General features: G+C 37.9%; 1 protein-coding gene across 4 annotated transcripts in view; it reads left to right on the top strand.

Annotated features, from left to right (window-relative positions):
* CNKSR2 (connector enhancer of kinase suppressor of Ras 2) overlaps nt 1–20775 on the top strand; it is a gene marked incomplete at its 5' end in the record, with an annotated part of 219304 nt that overhangs the window by 101820 nt on the left and 96709 nt on the right. For 2 of the 4 annotated variants that reach the window (XM_082491743.1, XM_082491742.1), the window contains one exon: nt 16033–16179. The exons of the other annotated variants lie outside the window; for them this stretch is intronic. In XM_082491743.1, the coding sequence (XP_082347869.1) occupies nt 16033–16179 (147 nt within the window). The remainder of the gene's footprint in view (nt 1–16032; nt 16180–20775) is intronic. 4 annotated transcript variants of the gene reach the window in all.

Here is a 20775-nt window from a genome sequence, read left to right as displayed (position 1 = left end):
AAAATATTCTAGTTTGCCATTATTAAGTCATTTGTTAAGTGTGTTTCGTCATTCCCCATGGGATTCCACTTCTAGCTTTAGGCCACTGTACATCATGTCAGCTCCTCTGCACAAATTAGTGTAAAATTTCAGTATACCCTGCAGCTAAGTTTGGTATCAAATATACCGTACATATGTGGAACTTAAATGATGGGAAGCTATCTTTTGAGCTCTGCAATGTAATTTGATAAATCTAAGCAGGTCAGGCTGAATTTTAATACTTTTTTTTTGGCTGTATAGATTATTCATAAGTGTTGTATCCCATGATTACTTACAGGTACAGTTGGTGACTAACTTATTTTTCTGCAGTAAGAAAGCTTATGAGATCAATTTAATATGAAAAATGTTTTAGAACATTATTATGTATACACATCTGAAGAAGCACATCAACAAGCATTCACTGCTTATGCTAGCTAGTTTTTCCAACAAATTCTGACGGTGCTATGTAGCAAAGTTGTCTCATCAACTTGAAAATTTCCAATCAACTCAGTATTTATTCTAGTTTTCTTTGTGCAGCTACACTGCATTTGTTTGATGGAAAGATCAGATTCTTACTTCTAACACTACTAATAAAAACTCTTTGACAAGCCTTAAGATGAGCTTTCTTACCTAGTTGTATGGAATTTTGAATGTAGGATTTGGGCATTGTGTCTTTTGAGTTAGTAAAGCTAGGTATTTTGAGATGTACAGAAAAAAATTGATTATAGCTCTAGGAAAAAGGACCATAGGGAGCTGAGACAAACTTAATTTAATTTTTCAGCAGTAACATTTGATGTAGAGGCTACATATAATAATAGGCTAAACCACATGTTTACATATCTTCTTGCTTTGTTGTATCAACAATATAATTACGATAATTGGCATCTTTGATTTTGTATACGAGTAACTTCCTTCTGTTTTAATGTCACCCTTCCACAGTGAGAGCCAGCTGGCATTCTCTTAGGAATGTGATTGCTCTTCCTGTGCTATCTTTACAAAGGTGCAATTCATTCACTTTCCAATTTCTAGAGCTCAAATATTCAATCTTTTCTGTAGGTATTGCAGCATTTTTTTAATCTTTTTTTTTTTTTTTGGCAAGAGTCTAAATCAGTCCTTTTGTACTCTGGCCACTGTCATAAGGAATTTACTGTCCAGTTCCAGGAACCTGTTTTTCTGGAGAGAAGAGGTATTCTTACTTACAGTGATTCTTAGTTAGGAGATTTCTGAAGATACTACGTTTTGTCTCTGCATTTTGCTGTTTGTTGTTTTTTTTTTTTTTTTCACACTTCCTATAGTGCTCAGCAGTTGAAAACAGAGGATCTGTTTTTCAACTTGCTCTTTGTAACTCATCCTACGTTATCACTCATCAACTATAGAAATAGCTTTGACTAAATTTTTTTAAAGACCTAACTCTAAAACTGTAGGGAAATATTGTTCACATGTAAGTGTTATTTATGTGGTGGAGAATCAAAATCTAAAAAAGCTAAGTTTAAATTTATTTTAGAGTTAAAACTATTTTTTCTGTATTTTCTTCAGTTATTTTGGTGTATTGTGTTTGTCAAAGTGAAACTAATACCTGGCTTTCAGTACTATATATTTCAAAGAATGAATATAAGTATGGGGAGGAGAAATTCCACACAATTATTTTAAAGATCCAACTTGCTAGCGAATGCTTTTTACAAGGATCACATTTTGATAATTATGAAAAGTCTGTTATTTCAGAAAGCCCACTGGCTTTCAAATAAGCAGCATAACAAAGTAGGAGAATAGTTGAATATTAATTTTCATTATATATATCCTAATACTGAGTGTCAAATGGTTTTAAATTCTCTACTGATATCCTCTGTTTTCTTGTAGCGTTGCTTAATTTTCATAGTAGTTTGTTTGGCAGTGAATTCAAAGGATTTCAAGTGATTGCCCTGATCTTTTTCTGTGTTGATAGAAAACATGCGTAACAGGATGTATTCCACTTGTTGCTGGCAGGATGTCTGCAATGTAAATAACTTCTGAATTTTTAAAATAATAAAACCACTGAGATTAATCCTAAAGTCAATGAAAAGCTAATGTTCACAAAATTGTCCTATAAATTGTAGTTTACTGAGGTTAGATAGCTATATGAATCTTCTGTGTTAGTTTTGCCTTACAGAATAGATTTTTTTTTTTTTTTTTAAATAGCTCTGTAACTGAGAGGCATGATTCCCCCATTAAAATTCAGAAAGACTTAGGCACTGTCTTACCTTAAACTTCCCTGTAAATTCCATCCTTAATCTCCTCTAAAAGCCTGTCTGTCTAAACTGTTTCCAATGTAAACAAAAAAAAGGCATTCGGGCGATTCCGAATTTGCACTGTGCTGCACTACTCATGTTTCTGCCCATATATTATTCAAGAGTGTATTTTGCCTCAAGATAGTCCTCCTTTTAACCAACTGAAAGTGCAGGGAACAATATATAGCTTACATGAATTATTACTGTTCACAGTACTCTTTTTGGTTGCATCAGTGATAAAGCTGTATAGAAAATGTTCCAAGCAGAAAAGAGGGAGGCATAGACTCAGGATGGTGTAGGATTCTTCAATAACAGGCTGTTCCTGTATAATCTCCTGTGCCTAGTTTCTTTATTTTGGAGGCATTTTTGGCACATTGCATATACTTCTAATACAAGTATGATATGACTTATGGGTTTAACGTAAGTATGATATGACATGTGATAAACATGGTTTCCCAAAATTTATTTTTGTTGGCTAAAACTTGTTAGAATAAATGTAAATGTAGATGACAGAAAAAATATGGCAAAGTAATTTGACAAAATAGGTAAATGTCATCAGTTATCGATCTGTTTCATGTAGAAGCTGGTATACTTAATGTCTTTAACACCTATAAGTTACCATTGAAGTAGGATTTTTTGGAATCATGTGCTGTGTGGGTAACACCTAGCTTTTATATGGCGTGTTTCTTACTGTGGAAACTCCTTTGGGCTCTTGTGGGCCAGGTCAAGTCCACAGAAGTGAGTTGCTGGAATTCTTTTTGTATTTACAGTACAAAAATTTTGAGGAGATTTTGCTAAAATTCCTCTGGAAACGATGGATACATTTACAAGATCATACCTTGCTTTTCTGCAAGGGTAAGCACTTAAGAAGGGTATGATACCTTTCTAGATCCTTACTGTAACTTTGCTTAGAAAAAGTAAGGAGCGGGTTTTTAAGACTCGCTGTACAATTAGGGAGAAGAGTTCAACTTCCACAGAACCTCTCAGGGTCTGTGGGGAGCTGGCAAATTCCAGCTGATAGGAAATGCTGACCTTGGGGTGCTTATGAATTTCTGAAGTGTATGCATCCAAAATGGAGTTTGCGGTAGATGATGTCTTATTTTGGGAGAAACAAAAAACCTGTAAGTAGAAAAATGGCATTGCAAATATTTGTTTGTTCAATTATTCTGCACTGTTTAGCAGGATCTGTTTCAGATCCAAGCTAGGCTTTTTTTGAACACAGGTGTTTAATTTAAGGCCTTATTAATTTGGCTTGAAAGGAAACAGAATTTATAAAGAGACTCAGTGGGGAAGAGTATAAGGGAGGAAATAGCAGTGTCAGTTTAAGACTTTGACGTTAGAGGTTTGACACCTTATACAACAACTTCCACTAACAACATCTTTAATTTAAAACAATAATTTTATGCTCTTAGGATGCTTGATTTGAACAGTGCATCAAGATAGCAAAAGTTCAAAAGAAATATGCCTCGTGCTCAGCTTCCTTCTCTTGCATGTGCTTTTATAGAGGAGGAGATAGAGTAATAGCTCCCAAATAATGATTTTAATCCTTTCCAAATCCTTGGGCTTCCTTTGTTTATAATGGTATGGTAAATTTTAGCACGAATACTTAATTTTAAACATACGTGAGATTTACATCTAAAAGCCTTTTAAGTCTATTCAGAAGTGTTAATGGAAGTCTTTGTGGAAGTAACCTAGTTCTCTGCTGTTTGTCAGGATACGAGGACTGTACTTCGATTTTGGCAGATGTAATCCGTCCTCCAAATTCCCTCTCAAAATTTCAGTTTAATTCTTTTTTTCTTTCTTTACAGTCTCCGTAAGTATAGCGTACTACTGATAAAAGCTCTCAAATGGAAAAAGTCTTTTGTGAATTTGCAATTCCCTTTAACATGGAATTTGTGTTAAGATTATATGGTGTTGCTTATGATCTCTTTTCTACATAGATGTGCAAATACACACAGAAATATATTATTTATATGTCAGGGAAGTGTGCTATTGCAGGAATGAAATGTGTGAGGAAAGATGATCTTTTGTTTCCCTGTGGTGAGCGCAAATGTTTTTACATGAGTTTAAATGAAAAAGAGAAACAACTTGACAAATTTGACAAATGCAGAGGATTTATGTTATGTTTTCCAAGAAATATTCTCCAGGGAGAAAGGATTCTCAGACACTCTGAAGAGGAGGTGGGAGGTAGTCTTTTAAGGAATTAGGAAAGTGCGCGCATGTGTATGTAGAGTTCATTTTAGTTTTCTGCAGATATTTTTCAAATGAAGTAAATATTTGGGAAAATAAAATTCATGGAGGTCAGCAGCAGCAGCTCCATGGGTAAAATATCTCTACTTTGAGAACTGCCCTACGCTTGTTTTCGGATTGGTGCAGTTTGAGTGGGCGAGGACTCTCCTGCCAGTTCTGCAGCACAAATGCTGGATGGTCTTGTCCAGTGAACCTGTTTTCCATTGATCCCTGGGGCTTGTTGAGAGTTGATGTGTGAGACATACACCACTTTGATGAGCATGGGGTCATTTTTATGTAAATAGCATGCTGTGTCAGTGTGGGCATCCACTCGCACTTTAACTCTGGCAGGAGGAATCAGCTAACAACCAAGTCATTGTCATATCTGTGTTAGATAGAGCAGTGTAAGCTTGGCCTGCCCACGCTGCTTCATGTTTCTGCCAAACTTTACATAATTTCCCTTTGTTCATTCTACATGAAATTTTCATGCTTAACTACACACCTGTATCACCAGCCAGTGGAATTCGTTCAGTTGCAACAGAAAGCCACGCTGTGCTGGCTTTCAGCAGCTACCTGTCTCCTAGACGATAACAGAGCTTAACTACGTGAGCGCTGACTACTGTAAAGTCAACCTGCTTGGCTTAGCTGAAAGTGTTAAACCTGGTTGACTGTGCCCCAAAATGGAAAAGGAACACTGGCAGTGTAAGTCACAAGTGATTGTGGAAACTGCTCCTTACTCCAGGCTTTGTGAGTGGCAGGTTTGGTCCTGTGACCGGGTCATCGACATCCCACTTTCAGTGAGCTCTTTGATCTGTGCTCCGCAGCACCTGATCCCAACCCTCTGCTGTAGAGTGCAATGCAGTACTTGAGGTTTAACATGCCCAGCATATATTCTTCATCTGTGGGATTGATGGAGCTGTGTAACAGTCAAGCACTGAGAGGTTCAGATTACTATAGGAGGCCTTTCAGGAAGTAATAGAAGAAACTGGTGCAATAGGAGATGCCCATCCTCTCATATGACTGGGACATGGGTTCAGTGGCCATACACTGTATTTCTAGAAGTATTCACGGAATCACGGAGTTTTCAGAGTTGGAAGGGACCTCTAGAGATCATCTAGTCCAACTCCCCTGCCAAAGCAGGATTGCCCAGAGCACATTACTCAGGACTGCATCCAGGCGGGTCTTGAAAATCTCCAGGGAAGGGGACTCCACAACCTCCCTGGGCAGCCTGTGCCAGTGCTCTGGCACCCTCAAGGTAAAGAAGTCTTTCCATGTATTTGAACGGAATTTCCTGTGTTCTAACTTGTGCCCATTACCCCTCATCCTGTCACTGGGAACCATTGAAAAGAGCCTGGCTCCATCCTCCTTCAACCCACCCTTTAGATACTTGTAAGTGTTAATATGGTCTCCCCTCAGCCTTCTCTTCTCCAGGCTAAAGAGTCCCAGCTCTTTCAGCCTTTCCTCATAAGGCAGATGCTCCAAGCCCTTAATCATCTTAGTTGCCCTCCGCTGGACTCTCTCCAGCAGTTCCCTGTCCCTCTTGAACTGGGGAGCCCAAAACTGGACACAGTATTCCAGTTGTGGCCTCACCAGTGCAGAGTAGAGGGGGAGAATGACCTCCCTCGACCTACTGGCCACACTCTTCCCTATGCAGCCCAGGATTCCATTGGCCTTTTTGGCAACAAGGGCACATTGCTGGGCCATGGATAATTTACTGTCTACCACAAACCCCAGATCCTTCTCCTCAGAACTACTTCCCAGCAGGTCTGCCTCTAAGCTATACTGGTGCCTAGCATTCTTCCTCCCCAGGTGCAGGACCTTGCACTTGCTCTTGTTGAACCTCATTAGGTTCTTCTCTGCCCAGCTCTCCAGCCTGTCCAGTTCACGCTGGATGGCAGCACAGCCCTCTGGGGTGTCAACCACCCCACCCAGTTTGGTATCATCAGCAAACTTGCTAAGGATACACTCTGTCCCCTCATCCAGGTCATTAATGAATGCCAGCTGGTTGTGGTCTTGGTCACCTGTTGTTGTTTGCTGTGTTCCACAGCTCAATCAAAAACATTTATTTATTTATTTATTTATTTATTTATTTATTTATTCTGTCCTGGCTGTACCCCAGAATGGACAACTCTATTATCATTAAGACCAGGTAGTTTACTCGTGATTAGATGAACATTTATGAATAACCATTCAGCAGATTATTGAATTCTTCCATTATTTTTCTTTGGAAAAAATGTTCTTTTGTAGTTGATGACATAGATGGCTCTGTACGTCACTGACTACAGTTTGGGAATACACACCTGGGCTGAGTTTGAAGGCACCAATGTCTCTTTTAGAAGCAGTGTAATTGTAGTAAGAGTTCTGCTGCAGTACGTGTTGACTTTTCTGTCATCGGTGGGCCTTCATAGTTTCGCCACTAGTGATAGCCAAGTTACTGAGTCCATAGCCAAATTGGGTATTTTTATACAAGCTACACTTACGACTATAGTCCTGAGGATGTATCTGGTAAAACCTGCTGCAGTATTTTGTGGAGTATTCTTGTGACCTAATTGTTAAATTCATCTTTGTGCACAGAACATACTGGGAGATGATGTATTTTAATTTATTTATTTCATACAGTTGTTTTATGGTTTCCTTTTTTCCATATGGTAGTGTTTCTATAGGGGGGGGGAAAAAAAGTCCTTTAAGAGGTACTGTAAATGGTGTTAATATTTCCAACAGATATATTGAAAGACAATGTGCTGTCAAAAACCTTTTGTATATATTCCTGACAAAAATAATTTCATACTGTCATAGTAGTTGCTACTGACTACTAATCTTGGTACAGTTTGTATTTGCAGGCAATTTAAATGACAATGTTAACAGTATATTCTTTTTAGGGAAAATACGGTAAATTCTGCAGTTAAAGTAATTATTTCAAAATTTCTTAGTCTCTGATGTGTGAAGTATAGGATTAGAGCATATGTTTTATGCCAAAGTAGCAGATAATAAGTAGAATTGGAGTTTTCTGTTGTTAACTATGTTGATGCCTATACAACAAAATACAGGTTATATTCCTCTCTTTGTCTTGTAAGAATAGGTTAAAAGGCTTACTGTTAGTATAACTTCAGGTATTTGTATTTAGAGAGAAAGGTAGGTATTATTCTGCTGCTAATAATCTTCCTTTTAACTGAAATTGCTGAAAATTGAAGTACACTGTAGAGAAGGAGACAAAAGGTGAGGAGAGATGTCTTCAATGTTGCGCAAATCAATTGGCTGATACTAAATTGTGCGCAGCCTGGACCACGTATGAGTTAGGATTCAGTAGTTTTGAATACCTTTGTGCAGGTAGCAGCTGTGTAACTTACACAGCTGATTTTCAGGTTCCAGCCTGATCTTACATTGCATAATTTATTTTCTTATCCTGATGAAATTAGGATGTAAATGTGAGGGAGTGTAAGGCAGTAATAGTTGTTGTAGAAGTAGATCAAAATAGTAGGAAAAACAAGTTAATGCTGTGTCATGAGGGAGGAAAAATTAAAGCAGGGAATTTCTATGCCTGATTTGAGTAAATGTACTCTGAATATGTAATTTTTATTTTAAAAAAAACCTCGGTTCTGGCTTAGAGCACCTTAGTGGCTTGAACGCTGTACATAATGTATGGCTAATTATTTTAATAGTAGTAAAATGGAACAAAAAAGAGAAGAACTCTCATGGCTAAATAATTACTGCTTTATTATGACAATTTCTTTTAACTCCCTATCCCTGTCCTTCCTTTAGCTAAGTGATGCTATGTTAGTTTTCAGCTCAGTTAAAGGCTTTTTCATTATTTTTTCTTTCATTTGCTTGGTTGTTAGTGACCTTCAAGAAATTTTTTTTTTTTTTTTTACACTTTCTTTGTATGCATGTTAATTTATTTTCACTATATGAATTCAATCTCAAGAAACATCTGTTTCAAGGATAGCAGCACTATCTAGCTGCAGGGCAGCTGTGGATCTCAGGGACTTTCTTTATACATTGAAAAGGAAGGGGTCAAAGACTTGGAATTATTGACTCACTGGAAGCCTTCTAAAATATTAAGTTGTGCTAATGTAAATTTAATCTGAAACAAAATTATTTACATGTGTGTGTATGCATGTATGTTTATATATATTTATTATTTTAATTCCAGGACAACTTTTGGGGAATTTAAATATGAGAATATGCAATGCACACACACATGCCTCAAATTCCCATTGTGAGATGTAAGCACACAGCAGCACAAATGAGTTACTGTAAGGCAAACAAGGCTGTGGTGGGTTAATACTGCAGGGTCACTACTGAGGAGCACGTCCCTTATGCCGTGTGAGGTATGGACAACTTGGCTGTTCCCTTCCCCTCAGGCAGGATGAGGCCACCCACATCCATACTGGAGCTTAATCTGTGAGAAACCGGGGTGCAATCCAGTCTGCCTAAATCCTGCCTTCAAGCCTTCAGCGTGTACCACTGACTCTCTGCACCTGCTTAGACGTTTACCAGCACTTCCCTGCTCACCCTTAAAGTTTCTTTAGTGCTCACCTGTGGCCACCCAGAGATGCTAAAATGTCCATTCTCGGGCAGTGGAGGTCTGTCCCTCACCAGGAGCCCCACTGAAGTGGAGGTAGGCACCTGGGCTCTCCATGCATTCTCTGGAAGCTCCTGAAAATAAGGCCAGGTGAGGACTCTGGTGGCAGCACCTTTATTCACATAGTTTAATGTCTGTGCCCTTGCTGAAGAACAGGTAGGGCCTGTTCATCACAATGTGGCTTTCAAAGCCCATTCCCTGAACTGTGTGTGCAGTTTGTAATGCATTTATGTTGCACAAAAAGTGGTCACTGGGAATTGGGACCAGAACCCTTATTTCCCTGGTCACAACACAGGGACTGGATGGTTCTTTGCCTGTTGTGTGATTGGGCTTTGTACTCGTGTATTTCCATCAGCGCAGTGCTTTGCCCTCAGGGAAGGTCTTTAACCTGAAATTATGCACATCTTAGTGCTTGAGACACCCCTCTAGGGTTTGAAAGACTGAGTTTAGTTCCTCTGAGGCTGAATAATGCTGAGATACACATTCCACAAGTGGATGGAAGGCTGGATGAAAACTCTCCAAATTGCCAGTACCTGTTTCTTCTGTTTATCTATATTCCTGGTTGGAGAGAGAGATGCCTTACAGTCATCGTGCTGGAGGCAGCCAGTCACTGTGCACTGGGGAAGATGCATCAAATTTCAGAGGTACACCAAAACTGAGTGAACTATAATCAGCCCCATTTTTTAGAGCCATACTCTGAAATAGGGAAATGACACCCCTTTTCCTCAAAAATTGTACCTAGTCACTGACCTTACATCTGTAAAATAGGATATAATCAAACCCATAAAGTTGGAATCTTTGCTGTTCACAACAAATATACTCGTTTATTTGTTCTAGGATGTTGCTAGCAATGACTCAAAAGCAAAACAGTGAGGTAGCTCTGAACTGAAGGTTGATTGTATCAGTGAAAAGTGAAAGGTAAGCATTGTTATTAAATAGTGTTCAATCTTCAATATAGACCTGATTCTGTGTCCCTGGATAATTCAACTTTTAGTTTCCCCATGGGGAAAACAGATGCTTGTCTCCATTACTGTGGTGCTGTGCAGTTATGTTACTAACATTTGTGAAGTTTGTTGAATTACGGTGGAACTGAACTGTGCAAATACCTAAAAGGAGCAAGGTAATAAAATCAGTCAGAAGTTATGCTCCGGATCAGATACATTTTCTGACATGGAAGTGTGATTAGAGCAGGTTAATTACAGGCTTCTGTATTCAGCTCTCAATTTGGGTCCTAACTTAGTTTATTTTTGGGAAAGTCTCTTAATTGTGAGCTTTAGTTTACGTAGCCAAAATGAATATAAAAATTACTTATTTCATAGTTTAGTGGTAGTAAGCAGAAGTTTTGATGAAAAATCAGGTTTTGCTCAAGTAAAAGATGTGATTTTCTTCAATGTACTTTATATACAAGCTGTGTTGTTGTGACTTTGGACAACGATACAGTGACGTTCTGAGGATGCACAGAACTGCCTTCTTTAACACTGGATTAAAATTGCATTTATTTAACATAGCCAAGATGCTCTTTAATTAGAATTGCAGCATATGCAATCACAATATTATTAACCTCCCCTCTTTGGGACAAAACTGTTATGCAAGCATGGACGTTCATTGTCATGCTAGCCTAAGAAGCTGGATAAATCCCTGAAAGGCATCTGCTACTCTCCTGACACTGCTTCTCCTACCGCGTACGGATACAGCTTTCATCTCTGTGGGAATCCATGTTGTAAACATCCTTCTGTGGTTTCCTCACCCAATAATGTTTTCTGGAGGCGGAAGACCTATGGCCTTCCATTATTTTTTATCTTTTTCAGGCATCTGCAGCTGGGGGAAGGGAAGGAGATTCTTGCTGCTAACATATTTGTTTCACAGGGCTGCCAGCTGACCATTCTCGTTTCTGGCCAGTGTTCATGAAAATCAATCTGTTAATTTAGCAGCATGACGCCCGATAGTTTCTTGTCAGATTCTGACTTGCTTAACAGCGTGCTAGGTTTGATAGACAGTGATCTGAAGTGCAGTGTTGTTTTTTTTTCCTATGCACTAATTTTTGTTTATAAAATGCAAGATGGATGATAGATACGGAATTTCTTAAAAAAGCACCCATTTCTTAAGGTGAATACAATTTCCTCCTAGAAATTCTATTTTTTTAGCTCAAAAATGAGTAAAGCTTGAAGCTTGAAATGTTTGATAAGTCAGAGCTCTGTCTGCATTCCACTTATAACAGGCAGCATTGAAAGAGTAAGAATTTTGATTATCTCCCCTTTCCAGTAGCTTTTAAAAATTAAACACTAGAGTGGATTTTGCATATTTGCTTATCAAGAAAATAGCAGATGGCTTTGCAGTTTGTATTTAGCAGGAAAATATTACTTTTCCTTCAGAAGTGTAAAGATATTGCTACTTTTCATTTTACAAATCTGAAAGTCAGGTGTGAATTACTGTAACTGGGGGAAAAAAAATGGTTTTCTCTTCATGGAAGCAGAAAGCTGTTATTAACTTTCATGGGATTCTGGTGACCCTTTGAACAGGAATATACCTATAAAAATATGGACTCTGTTCTACTTATCATTTTACTATAATTCCTCCCTCTAGATAATGTAGTTTCTGTGTGCATTAGAATTGCACACTGCTTTTAAATGATGCAGCTGTTCCATGGTTTCATTGGGATACATGTGCTGGATTTTTCAGACTGGATCTTGTAGCATCCTAAAAATACTTGGTTTAGGTCCATCCAATTGTATTTGAGCTGCCTTCATGTTAATCTTTTACAGAACTCTTTTCTGGCTCATAACATACGGCAGTACACACAGAAATCATGAATGAGCAACAGGAATTTCAGAATACTGTCATGGGTGTGGCTGTGTAAAAAAAAAAAAAATACAGTGAATGTTCATGCTTACTTTAAAAAAAAAAAAAAAGGAAGATTGCTACTAATTTTCTGAGCTTCTCATAAAGGGGACAACCAAGTCATCTGGGGAAAAAAGGTCATTAGTTTAAGAACAACTTTTTAACAGTTTAAAATGTGGAAGTTCTTGGCAATTTAGAATAAGAATTCAAAATAAAAGTTCCATTTCAGGCCGCTGTAATATTGTCATCCAGATGTGCTTGCTGCAAGCCAACAAAATGTTGGGGTCTTTTAAAATATGTCTCATCTTGCTCAGGTATGTCTTCTTTGCCTAGGTGGTGGCTGGGGGAGCAGATGTCTGTAACACCACCCTGCTGTTTGGGGCAACGGGTGCTGGGATATTCCAGGTTGTAGAGAAGCCAGTGGGAAGTGAGGGGGAGAGGCAGGGGAGATGAGGAGAATGTCAGAGCTGGTTGCAGCTGCGCAGGGCTCCTGTGTGCCCATCTTGCCCCGCTGAAGCAACCTGGGTGGCCCTGATTTTCTCTGGAGCATGCTGTTGAGGCTTCCCAGCCTGGCCACAACCTCTGGGCATGTAGTGGTGGGATGAGAGGAGAAATTTGGAGGTAGCCTGCCTGCAGGCTCGCTTCTCCTTGTGCAGAGCATTGCCCTCCCCTTTGGGTGGGTGATGGCCCTTCTCTTGCCTTCCCCCAGCAGCACTGTTCATCTAGTCTTGGGTTATCACTCCTCAGGTGGCATGGGCTACCCTTTCTATCCCTCCTTTACCTTGGTAGTAGATTCTTCCAGCAAAGGTGCTGTAGTCTTCTTGGCAGGAATTGATCAGCATGACCCCTCAGGGCACCCTGTGGTGCTCCCTTGCTCTCCTCTCCCTCTTCCCCTAGTTCCCCTGTCTTTGTATGCCATTCTCACCTTCCCTTGCTGCTCCTTAAGGCCATAGTCATGTCCTGCTCCAAGTTCCACCTTTCCCCAAGGTGTGCTGTGCTCCCTCGGGCACCCAGGTCTGTGCCCATGCAGTGGGTGCACTTACCACCCCAGGGCTCCCAATATTACCCAGGGACTGGCTGCACTGTGCCTGCGGGCTGCCCTCATCTGCCCTCGGCCCTCCCTGTGCTCGGCCATCAGCTACACGGGCAGCCGGGAGGGATTCAGGCGCTGCGCCGCAAAATCCAACGCTGGACTTAGGCTGCCACTAAAGAGAGTAAATTCAAGCGCGCTTAAAAGAAAGTGTAGTTTAACATCACTAAAGTCAATTTCTAGAAAACGGGTTTCAGTTCCAGATATATTCACAGCATTTTCCTTTCCCACCTGACCTCCTCAAACAAGATTGCTTCTGTTTAGTCTGTGTCAGTATGAATTTTGATGGGATCTAAACTATGCGGGAACCGAAAAGCATGCCTCCAACGTGGACATTAATTTCCTTCAATTTATTGTTGACAGCCTCTTATGTGACTTGTTCCTCTTAGGCCAATTGTGTAATTTCTGTTCAAAAGATGAGAAGCAACCAAGGACTGACTGAACCAGCCAGAAAACTCCTGTCAGGGAATACAGTAAAATCAGAGAATGAACTTCATTTGAAAATTAATAGTAAACTCTTATTTTTTCACAGGAAAATTCTGTAAAATTGTTTATATTTATGAGTTTCTAAATTAAATACATCAGATTTAGCGCTTTGAAGTGATTTTTTTCTTTAATGCCCCTAACTCTCATAATGAGACTAGATAATGTATTTTTTGCATTGTAAGATGTAGTTGAAATACACGATAGAGTTTATCACTGCAAAGTATGAAAATGCATTTAAAATAATTTTAAAACTGCTAGCCTAACTAGCATAACCACCTACACCCCACCCCCACCCCCCCTCCCAATTTTATTTATATTCTTCTGGCTATTTCAGTGAGAAACAGATGACTTTAAAGCACAGCTTTCACATGCAGTGTCCTACCAACTTAAATGGAAAGAATTTTACATTCTGACTCTTTAACTGGGTCCAGATCATGTTCTCCTCAAGGTTCCCTGTGCTGCTTTATTCAGCAGAAGGATTCGTCTCCAGAAATCTGTCTTCAGTTGTTACTTTAGGGAATTAAAGTGTACGGTAGCTTAGGTACAGATACCTTACATGAACTGTAGGCCTTTAATTCCTTCTTTTGGGTAGCAAATTAAACATTGCATATGCCTAAGGTGACATTATGGAACTATGGGGAATGTATTATTTCTAAGCAGTAGTGGAAGTCTCTCTGAGTAGGAAAACAGGATTGTAAATAGCAAGGTATTTTTTTATAAAATCGTAACATTAAGACACAAAGTTTGGGCTTACAGAGACTTGGTTTAGATCAGGGAATTAAGCTGAAGTTGGTTACACTCATGTTTCATTTTATTCAAAGTATAATAGCCATATGCCTAGTACATTGGACTGAAAATAAGAATTCCAGCATGCTTGGAAATCTTCAGTGAAAGCTGGAAAATATACCATAAAGGTGCATGTTGTTAACACCCTGTGTCTTTGTTTACAATAATATTACTGTAGAAGTGCATCCTGGATATAACGAACTTTGCTGTGGTGAAAACAGGACAGGTAGGTTCACAGTAGCTGAGGAAGAGTGGTGAGGTTTGAGCCTTGTCTGTGATTCAGGGTTGTCGGTAAGCATTAGTGTTGGCTTAAGTGACATGCTCATATGGGAGTATCAGCTCTTAAAATAAGTTATATTAAGCAAACAAAGTGAGTTTTGCTGTAACAGGGAATAAGGTAAAAAATAGGTAGCAACAACCGACGCATGATTACCTTGCTTAAACAGAGGTAAAAAATACATATTTGCATCATATTGCGGTGTACCAATGATAAGGAACATCTGCGTTCTCTTTCCTCACATTGCCTATTTGACTTTTTTCAAATATATTGACGTTATATAAAGTAACCTTTTTACGATGATGTTACCTTTTCACTTCAGAGTTCTAGATGTTTTTTTCAGTAAGAATTTCACTACCCGATTAGATAATTTTCTTAACATTATTCTTGTACAAGTTGCGAAAATAGGAAAATACTTGTAACTGTGATCCTTTAAACATCAGGAAACGTTTAATTTGGGGGGGGGGGGGAGATGGAGAAAAAGGTAGAGGAGCTGTCAAGTTTACAGAAATAATCACATTCTAAATCTACAGGCTGAGGCATGTATGATTCTGTGTATTGTTGCTCTAGGTGCCAAACTTGAAAATGCAGGGATTGAATATCTTAAAGCGTTTCAAGATAGATACCTAAAGTCGGGTATTATTTAGACTGAAAACCATTGTCATGAGCTGTGCTGTTTTAATATTTGAAATATTATTTTTTTCCAAAACTGTGAAGTAAATTATTCAGAAAGTTCTGTCCTGCATTTATAAATAAAGACTTGTTGCTTTCTGTGTTAGTCAAGTTCTTAATTTTAGAATATTTTGAAATGCTGTAATTCAATTAGGAAAATTATACTTTGGGCTAATACTCAAGTAGTGGCTAGACTACATTTCTGTCATTAATTTACTGTATTGTTTTCTGAAATCATCATGAAAGGAGTACTATTTAAAAAAAAAGGCCTTGTGATTCTGATTTTATTTTTATAGCAGTGTGAAGAGTAGAAGATTTTCCTGAACTGGTTTGTGCTTGCATAAGCTGCTAGGAGTAGAAGTAGCCTGACTACATGTGGTTAGTGGACTTTAAATAGTAACTACAGACTATAAAATGCTCAGGTTTGAATTGAACTGTTAGGGCAAAAGCTAGGGCTTTTTAACCTTCTAGTCTCTAAAGTCTACGTACCAGAGCTAATTTTGAAAACACTTTGAGATTTAATTGTGCATTTACAGTGGAGTAATGGTAGTTTATTAATTCTAAAACCTGAAATGATGCATATCCATCTTAACGCATTATAATAAGTATTTTAGTTGACGTGATTTTTATGCAGTAATTTATTTTGACGTTTCTAGAGTTAATCTCCTTATATATATATATATATATATACACTCCTATTATGTTATTTTACTAATCTTATTTAAAAAGGGAACATTACATATTGAATACTGTACCTCAATTTTATTGTACTGATTTTACTGGTTACCAGGTGGGGTGGCAGTTGAAAAATTTGGTGAATGCACTACGAGAGGATCCGAGTGGTGTTATCTTAACTTTGAAAAAGCGACCTCAGAGCATGCTTACCTCAGCACCAGCTTTACTGAAAAATATGAGATGGAAGCCCCTTGCTCTGCAGGTAATGAAGCTTAATCATAAGTCATACACCATCATTTTAACTATAGATTATCTCGATGCTTTATTGTGCTTCATCTCAGCAGCATATGGATTTACTCTTGTATACTTTGAAAAATTGTTTCTGAAATGATTTCTCTGCAGTTTGTTCTTATAGGCTCAATTGAAATTAAACTTTTATTAGAACTTTTCAAAGTAATCATCCTAGTGTTTTACAATGCAGAAAAGTAGCCCCAGGTAACTTTTCTAGCCAAGGGGAAACAAGCATACTTCAGAAACTGATAAATTTTAGTTTGACTTCTTGTTCTGTTCTCAGTGCAGTATGAACTCAAAGAAAGAGGGGAGGAAAAGATCTTGAGTTCTCAGTTTGCTCAATCATGGAGTTATAGGAAAATGTATAAGGGGATTTTATTTAATAAACCACTTGACCATCAAAATTTCGTCATGTAAATAAAGTCCTATTCTTGTCAGAGTTGTTGTTGAGATCGAACCCTTGCACATAAGGAGGTGTGGCACAGGATGTCTGGCTGGGCCTTTAATTTTAGTAAGCCTGCAATGTGCTGAAAACCATGGAATGGTTTCATTAAAGCTTTCGTGTTTCACTCTAGCATAAAATGTCAATGTGATGGGTTACTTTAGGAAATAAAAGTTATGTCCAGACTGATGAAAGCAGGTAACCAATGTATGGAACAGACAAACAATCCCCCCCCCTTTTTTTTTTTCTTTTTTTTTATTTATTCAGTTCAGATAGAACAATGTTTTGAAATTTGTTTTCTTTGCATAAAGAATACATTCTTCAGGACACTTTTATTATCACAATAAAAAGTCTCATTTAAAATTAAGTACATTTGAGAGAAAAAAGACTTGTGCAAAGTTCAGGCAAAAGGAAAATGAGATATGGAAATGCCACTGCCATTAGCTGTGGTCTTTGCCATCTAAAATATTAAGAGATTCATAAAATGAACTAATGCCACGAAGAACGTCTTTCAAATACATGTGTATATATATAAAAATTACTTTATAGTGGTTAAATGCATCACTGTCTTTGAAACTGAGTAAGTTTTTAAATGATTGAGATGTCTTGGTCTTTCAGATATAAAATACTGACTAGACACGTGACAAAAAGCTTTCAACCAAAAATATCTTACTAGCGTCTGAACATAAAATTGCAAATCTCTATGCATGATACGAGTGTACGAATGTCCCTACTTGAAGGCTGCACTTTTATCATAGCTTTAGTGAGACTATAAATACAAATGAAAAATCCACATCACTGCTTTAAACGGGGACAAATGCTTTCAGTCTAAGTCCTCTTTGGGTGAGTTTGATATTTCTTTGGGTGAATTGGTTCATTCTCCTAAATGTTCCTTTTTGCTTCACTGTATCTTTTGCTGCTAGAATAATTACACTGAAGACCCCACAACAGAAGTTTCTGATACGGGTCACTGATGCAGACAATAGCAAATAAGCAATTAATTCAAGACAGACTACTCTGAAAGGATGGGAAGCAATTGGACAGAAACCAATTTCAACCACCTAAACTAAGTCTGGTAGGGAAGTGAGGATTCCTGTGATCCTTTTACAGTGAATGCAGTCGTAAGCTACAGTTGTGGGCCTGCTTGAAACTCCACACCCACTTCCAGAAGCAAAAATCCAGTCATCTTTTAGTGTGTTTTATTTGGCTCTGATTTACATCTCGGCATCCTTAGTTCAATACAGATACTAGGGTGTTATTCAACTGATTTGACTTTAGATATGTGGTATGTACCTATCTACACATCATTCAGGTTTCTCATTTTTACTCCCTTTGGCCAGAGGACATAAATAAGTTACTGGTGCATTCATCTTGGTCTATTTTAGACTGATCTACCTTCAGATGAGTTGAATTGGACCCTGTGCATGCCTCTTTCTCTCCATTTGATGATAAAGGGAGTCTGGACAGCTAGCTCACATGTAGATTATCTGTATTACATAAGATGAGACTGATCCTAGATAGAAGTTTTCTGCAAGCTTACAACTTTGGGGAGAGGGGGTAATGGGAGTATTGGGTTTTGGTGTGGGTTTTTTGCTGATAGCATAGAAAATATGAATAGCTTTAAGGCTAATATGAGCACCGATAGAGATGTTGTTAAACATTAGAGAAATAATTCTGGTATCACGATGATATTGTTCTAATTTTATCAGACATGACACCAGGAAAAGGCCAGAACCTCATTCAACACTTAAGTGTGCAGTGTGCATATGTGTGTCTGTTGTAATTTGTGATTTTAGTGTGAGAAACAACAGTTTTCTTAAGTAGACTGAATGTCAAAAAAGCTCTAGGGCGAAGTGAAGACAAGCTTCAGAAGCTGCATAATGTGGATATTTGTTGTTAATTTATGCAGATCAGAGGTGAACAGCTGTTAAAATCAGCTGATGTTAGTTTAAATGTAGCCTAAGTGTGAAATCGGTCCTGTATGTTTGATTAATAACAAGCAGCAAAAGCAGACAGAGTGCAGTGTAATTTTATAGCTATTTAAAATATGAAGAAATTATGTTTGTTTAACAGAATCTACTTCAAAAAATTCTGAAAAAAAATCTTCAGGAAAGGCATATGTTTTGTAATTGCAATTTGCCCTATGGCTGTTGTGAAATTTCTTATGCTCCTGATTCACGTAAGGGAGCTATTCTTTAATAGGACCTTGGGAAGCAGTGTGAGAGGAGAAATAGGAAATAGGAAAAAAATAAATAGGAAAAAATCATAAGGAAAAGCAGTACTTCCATTGCCTTTGAAAGCAGGGGAAGTTATGATAACTTGCTTTCCTATATCAGGATGTCATGAAATAATTGAGAATGTTATAACTGTGCTGACACCCCAGAGCTAAGTTAATTGAACCATATGTATTATTCAACAGACACAAGCTATAAGGAAATTATGACTCAGTAATAATTCTGTTAAAGTACAAAATATAAGCAAAATATTCAAGACTCTAGAATAAGATATGGGGATGAAATTCTGATAAAATGAGAATTCGGACCTGCAAATTGGCTGCTGTGGGGGTTTTTTGGTTCTGCAAATGGAGTGAACAGAGGAAAAAATGTGGCGTCGCATCCTAATCAGATTGCAATGAGAGAGGTGGGAAGGTGGAAGTTTGCTCCAATGTAAGGAGACTGACACAAAAGCAGAGACTGAGTTTTTGAACGCACCCCACCAATGAATATGTTTAACAGCTGTTGTAGCGAACGTAGAAGTTAAATATTTCAGTGAATTAAATTGAGACTCGTTTACATTGAGATTTACATTAGGATGTTTTAATTGAGAGCCTTCAAAACTTAGTTTTAGCTGAAAGTGAATAATATTGGGACATTATTGGTAAATGGTATTCTGCTTGTTTAGTCAATAATTATATTTAAGAACATGAAGTTCACCATTTGCAGCTACATGAAATACTAGACTTAACGGAGAGATACTAAGCGTGCCCCTAAATTGGGAAAGTGCTAGACGAGTCTTGCAGTTCAGGCAGTATGCATTACCAGTGTATCAAGCAGTTTGGTGTGTGAGTGACAGGGCATCCTGGTAATTAAATTATGCATTCTGGTAATTAAATTTTTTAAGAGCTTGCTGTCCACTGTTAGTGATCTAGTTTAGGTACATACCAGCCAAACATTTCTGGTCTCTGAGTGCAGAAAACGTTTTTTGATCATTCAGATATTAACTGGTTACTAATTGGCGTAAATACTTTTTAGAACATTCAGTGATTTACTTTGGACAGCTCTGTCTTCACATTGCAGTCGTGCCATGAATTATGAGTTAAATTCAGTCTACATAATTATTGATTAATTCTTTGGGTTTTTTTTTCCTTTTAGCAGAAATGTGGTGTATTCATTCTTTTCACAAATATTTTTATCCTTAGAATAAATATGAATGGTTAGGGGAAGGAAAGAAAGAAGAATTATGCATCCTGTGTAGGAGTCCTGAAACTGATATTGAATGGCTTGATGTACAGTAAAATAATAGAATTAGCCTATGGCTAAATCATGCACCATTACATAATGAGTTTTTATTTACAAGTGCATTAATTCCAGCTCTAAGGTCAATCAGTACGGAAAGGAAAACATCCTTTTTTTTCCCCTTGTGTCCTGATTAAAGGAAGTGCTGGATTATTTTTTTTGTTGTTTTCCGTCACTTGATGATTGTCTGTTTTAATATCCGTGAGTATCCAACTTCTTGCAGATAATCAAAGTTCTCCTTTGATGCATTCTGGAATCTTGTCCGAATTTGTGAAGTCAAGGGATTTTTCAGCCTGTGTTTTTGTTATTGCTTTTATAACATTTGAATTAGGCAGCTGTGGCTTTGGGGAATTTGTGATTGCCTTTGCAATTGAAGATATTCATTAGTATGGTATTGTACCATAAATATTAAGGTGTTATGCTTGCAAGACAAATCTTACTAAATTTGCTTTTCAGTTACTTTTTCTGATACTCTGATCTGTTGTGTGAAAGCCTAGAATGATATTTCACATGGCAATGTTTGTATTTCTGGCTCCTACTGAATGTGATGAACAAACCAAATAAGTTTAACCTTTAATTTTTCTATTTTTTCTTACTTGACATAGAGGTG

The sequence above is a fragment of the Vanellus vanellus genome (assembly GCF_965231255.1).
Source record: "Vanellus vanellus genome assembly, chromosome: 1".
Classification (NCBI taxonomy): Eukaryota; Metazoa; Chordata; class Aves; order Charadriiformes; family Charadriidae; genus Vanellus; species Vanellus vanellus.
The sequence above is the reverse complement of the archived record's forward strand: the minus strand, read 5'-3'. Positions and strand labels throughout refer to the sequence as shown.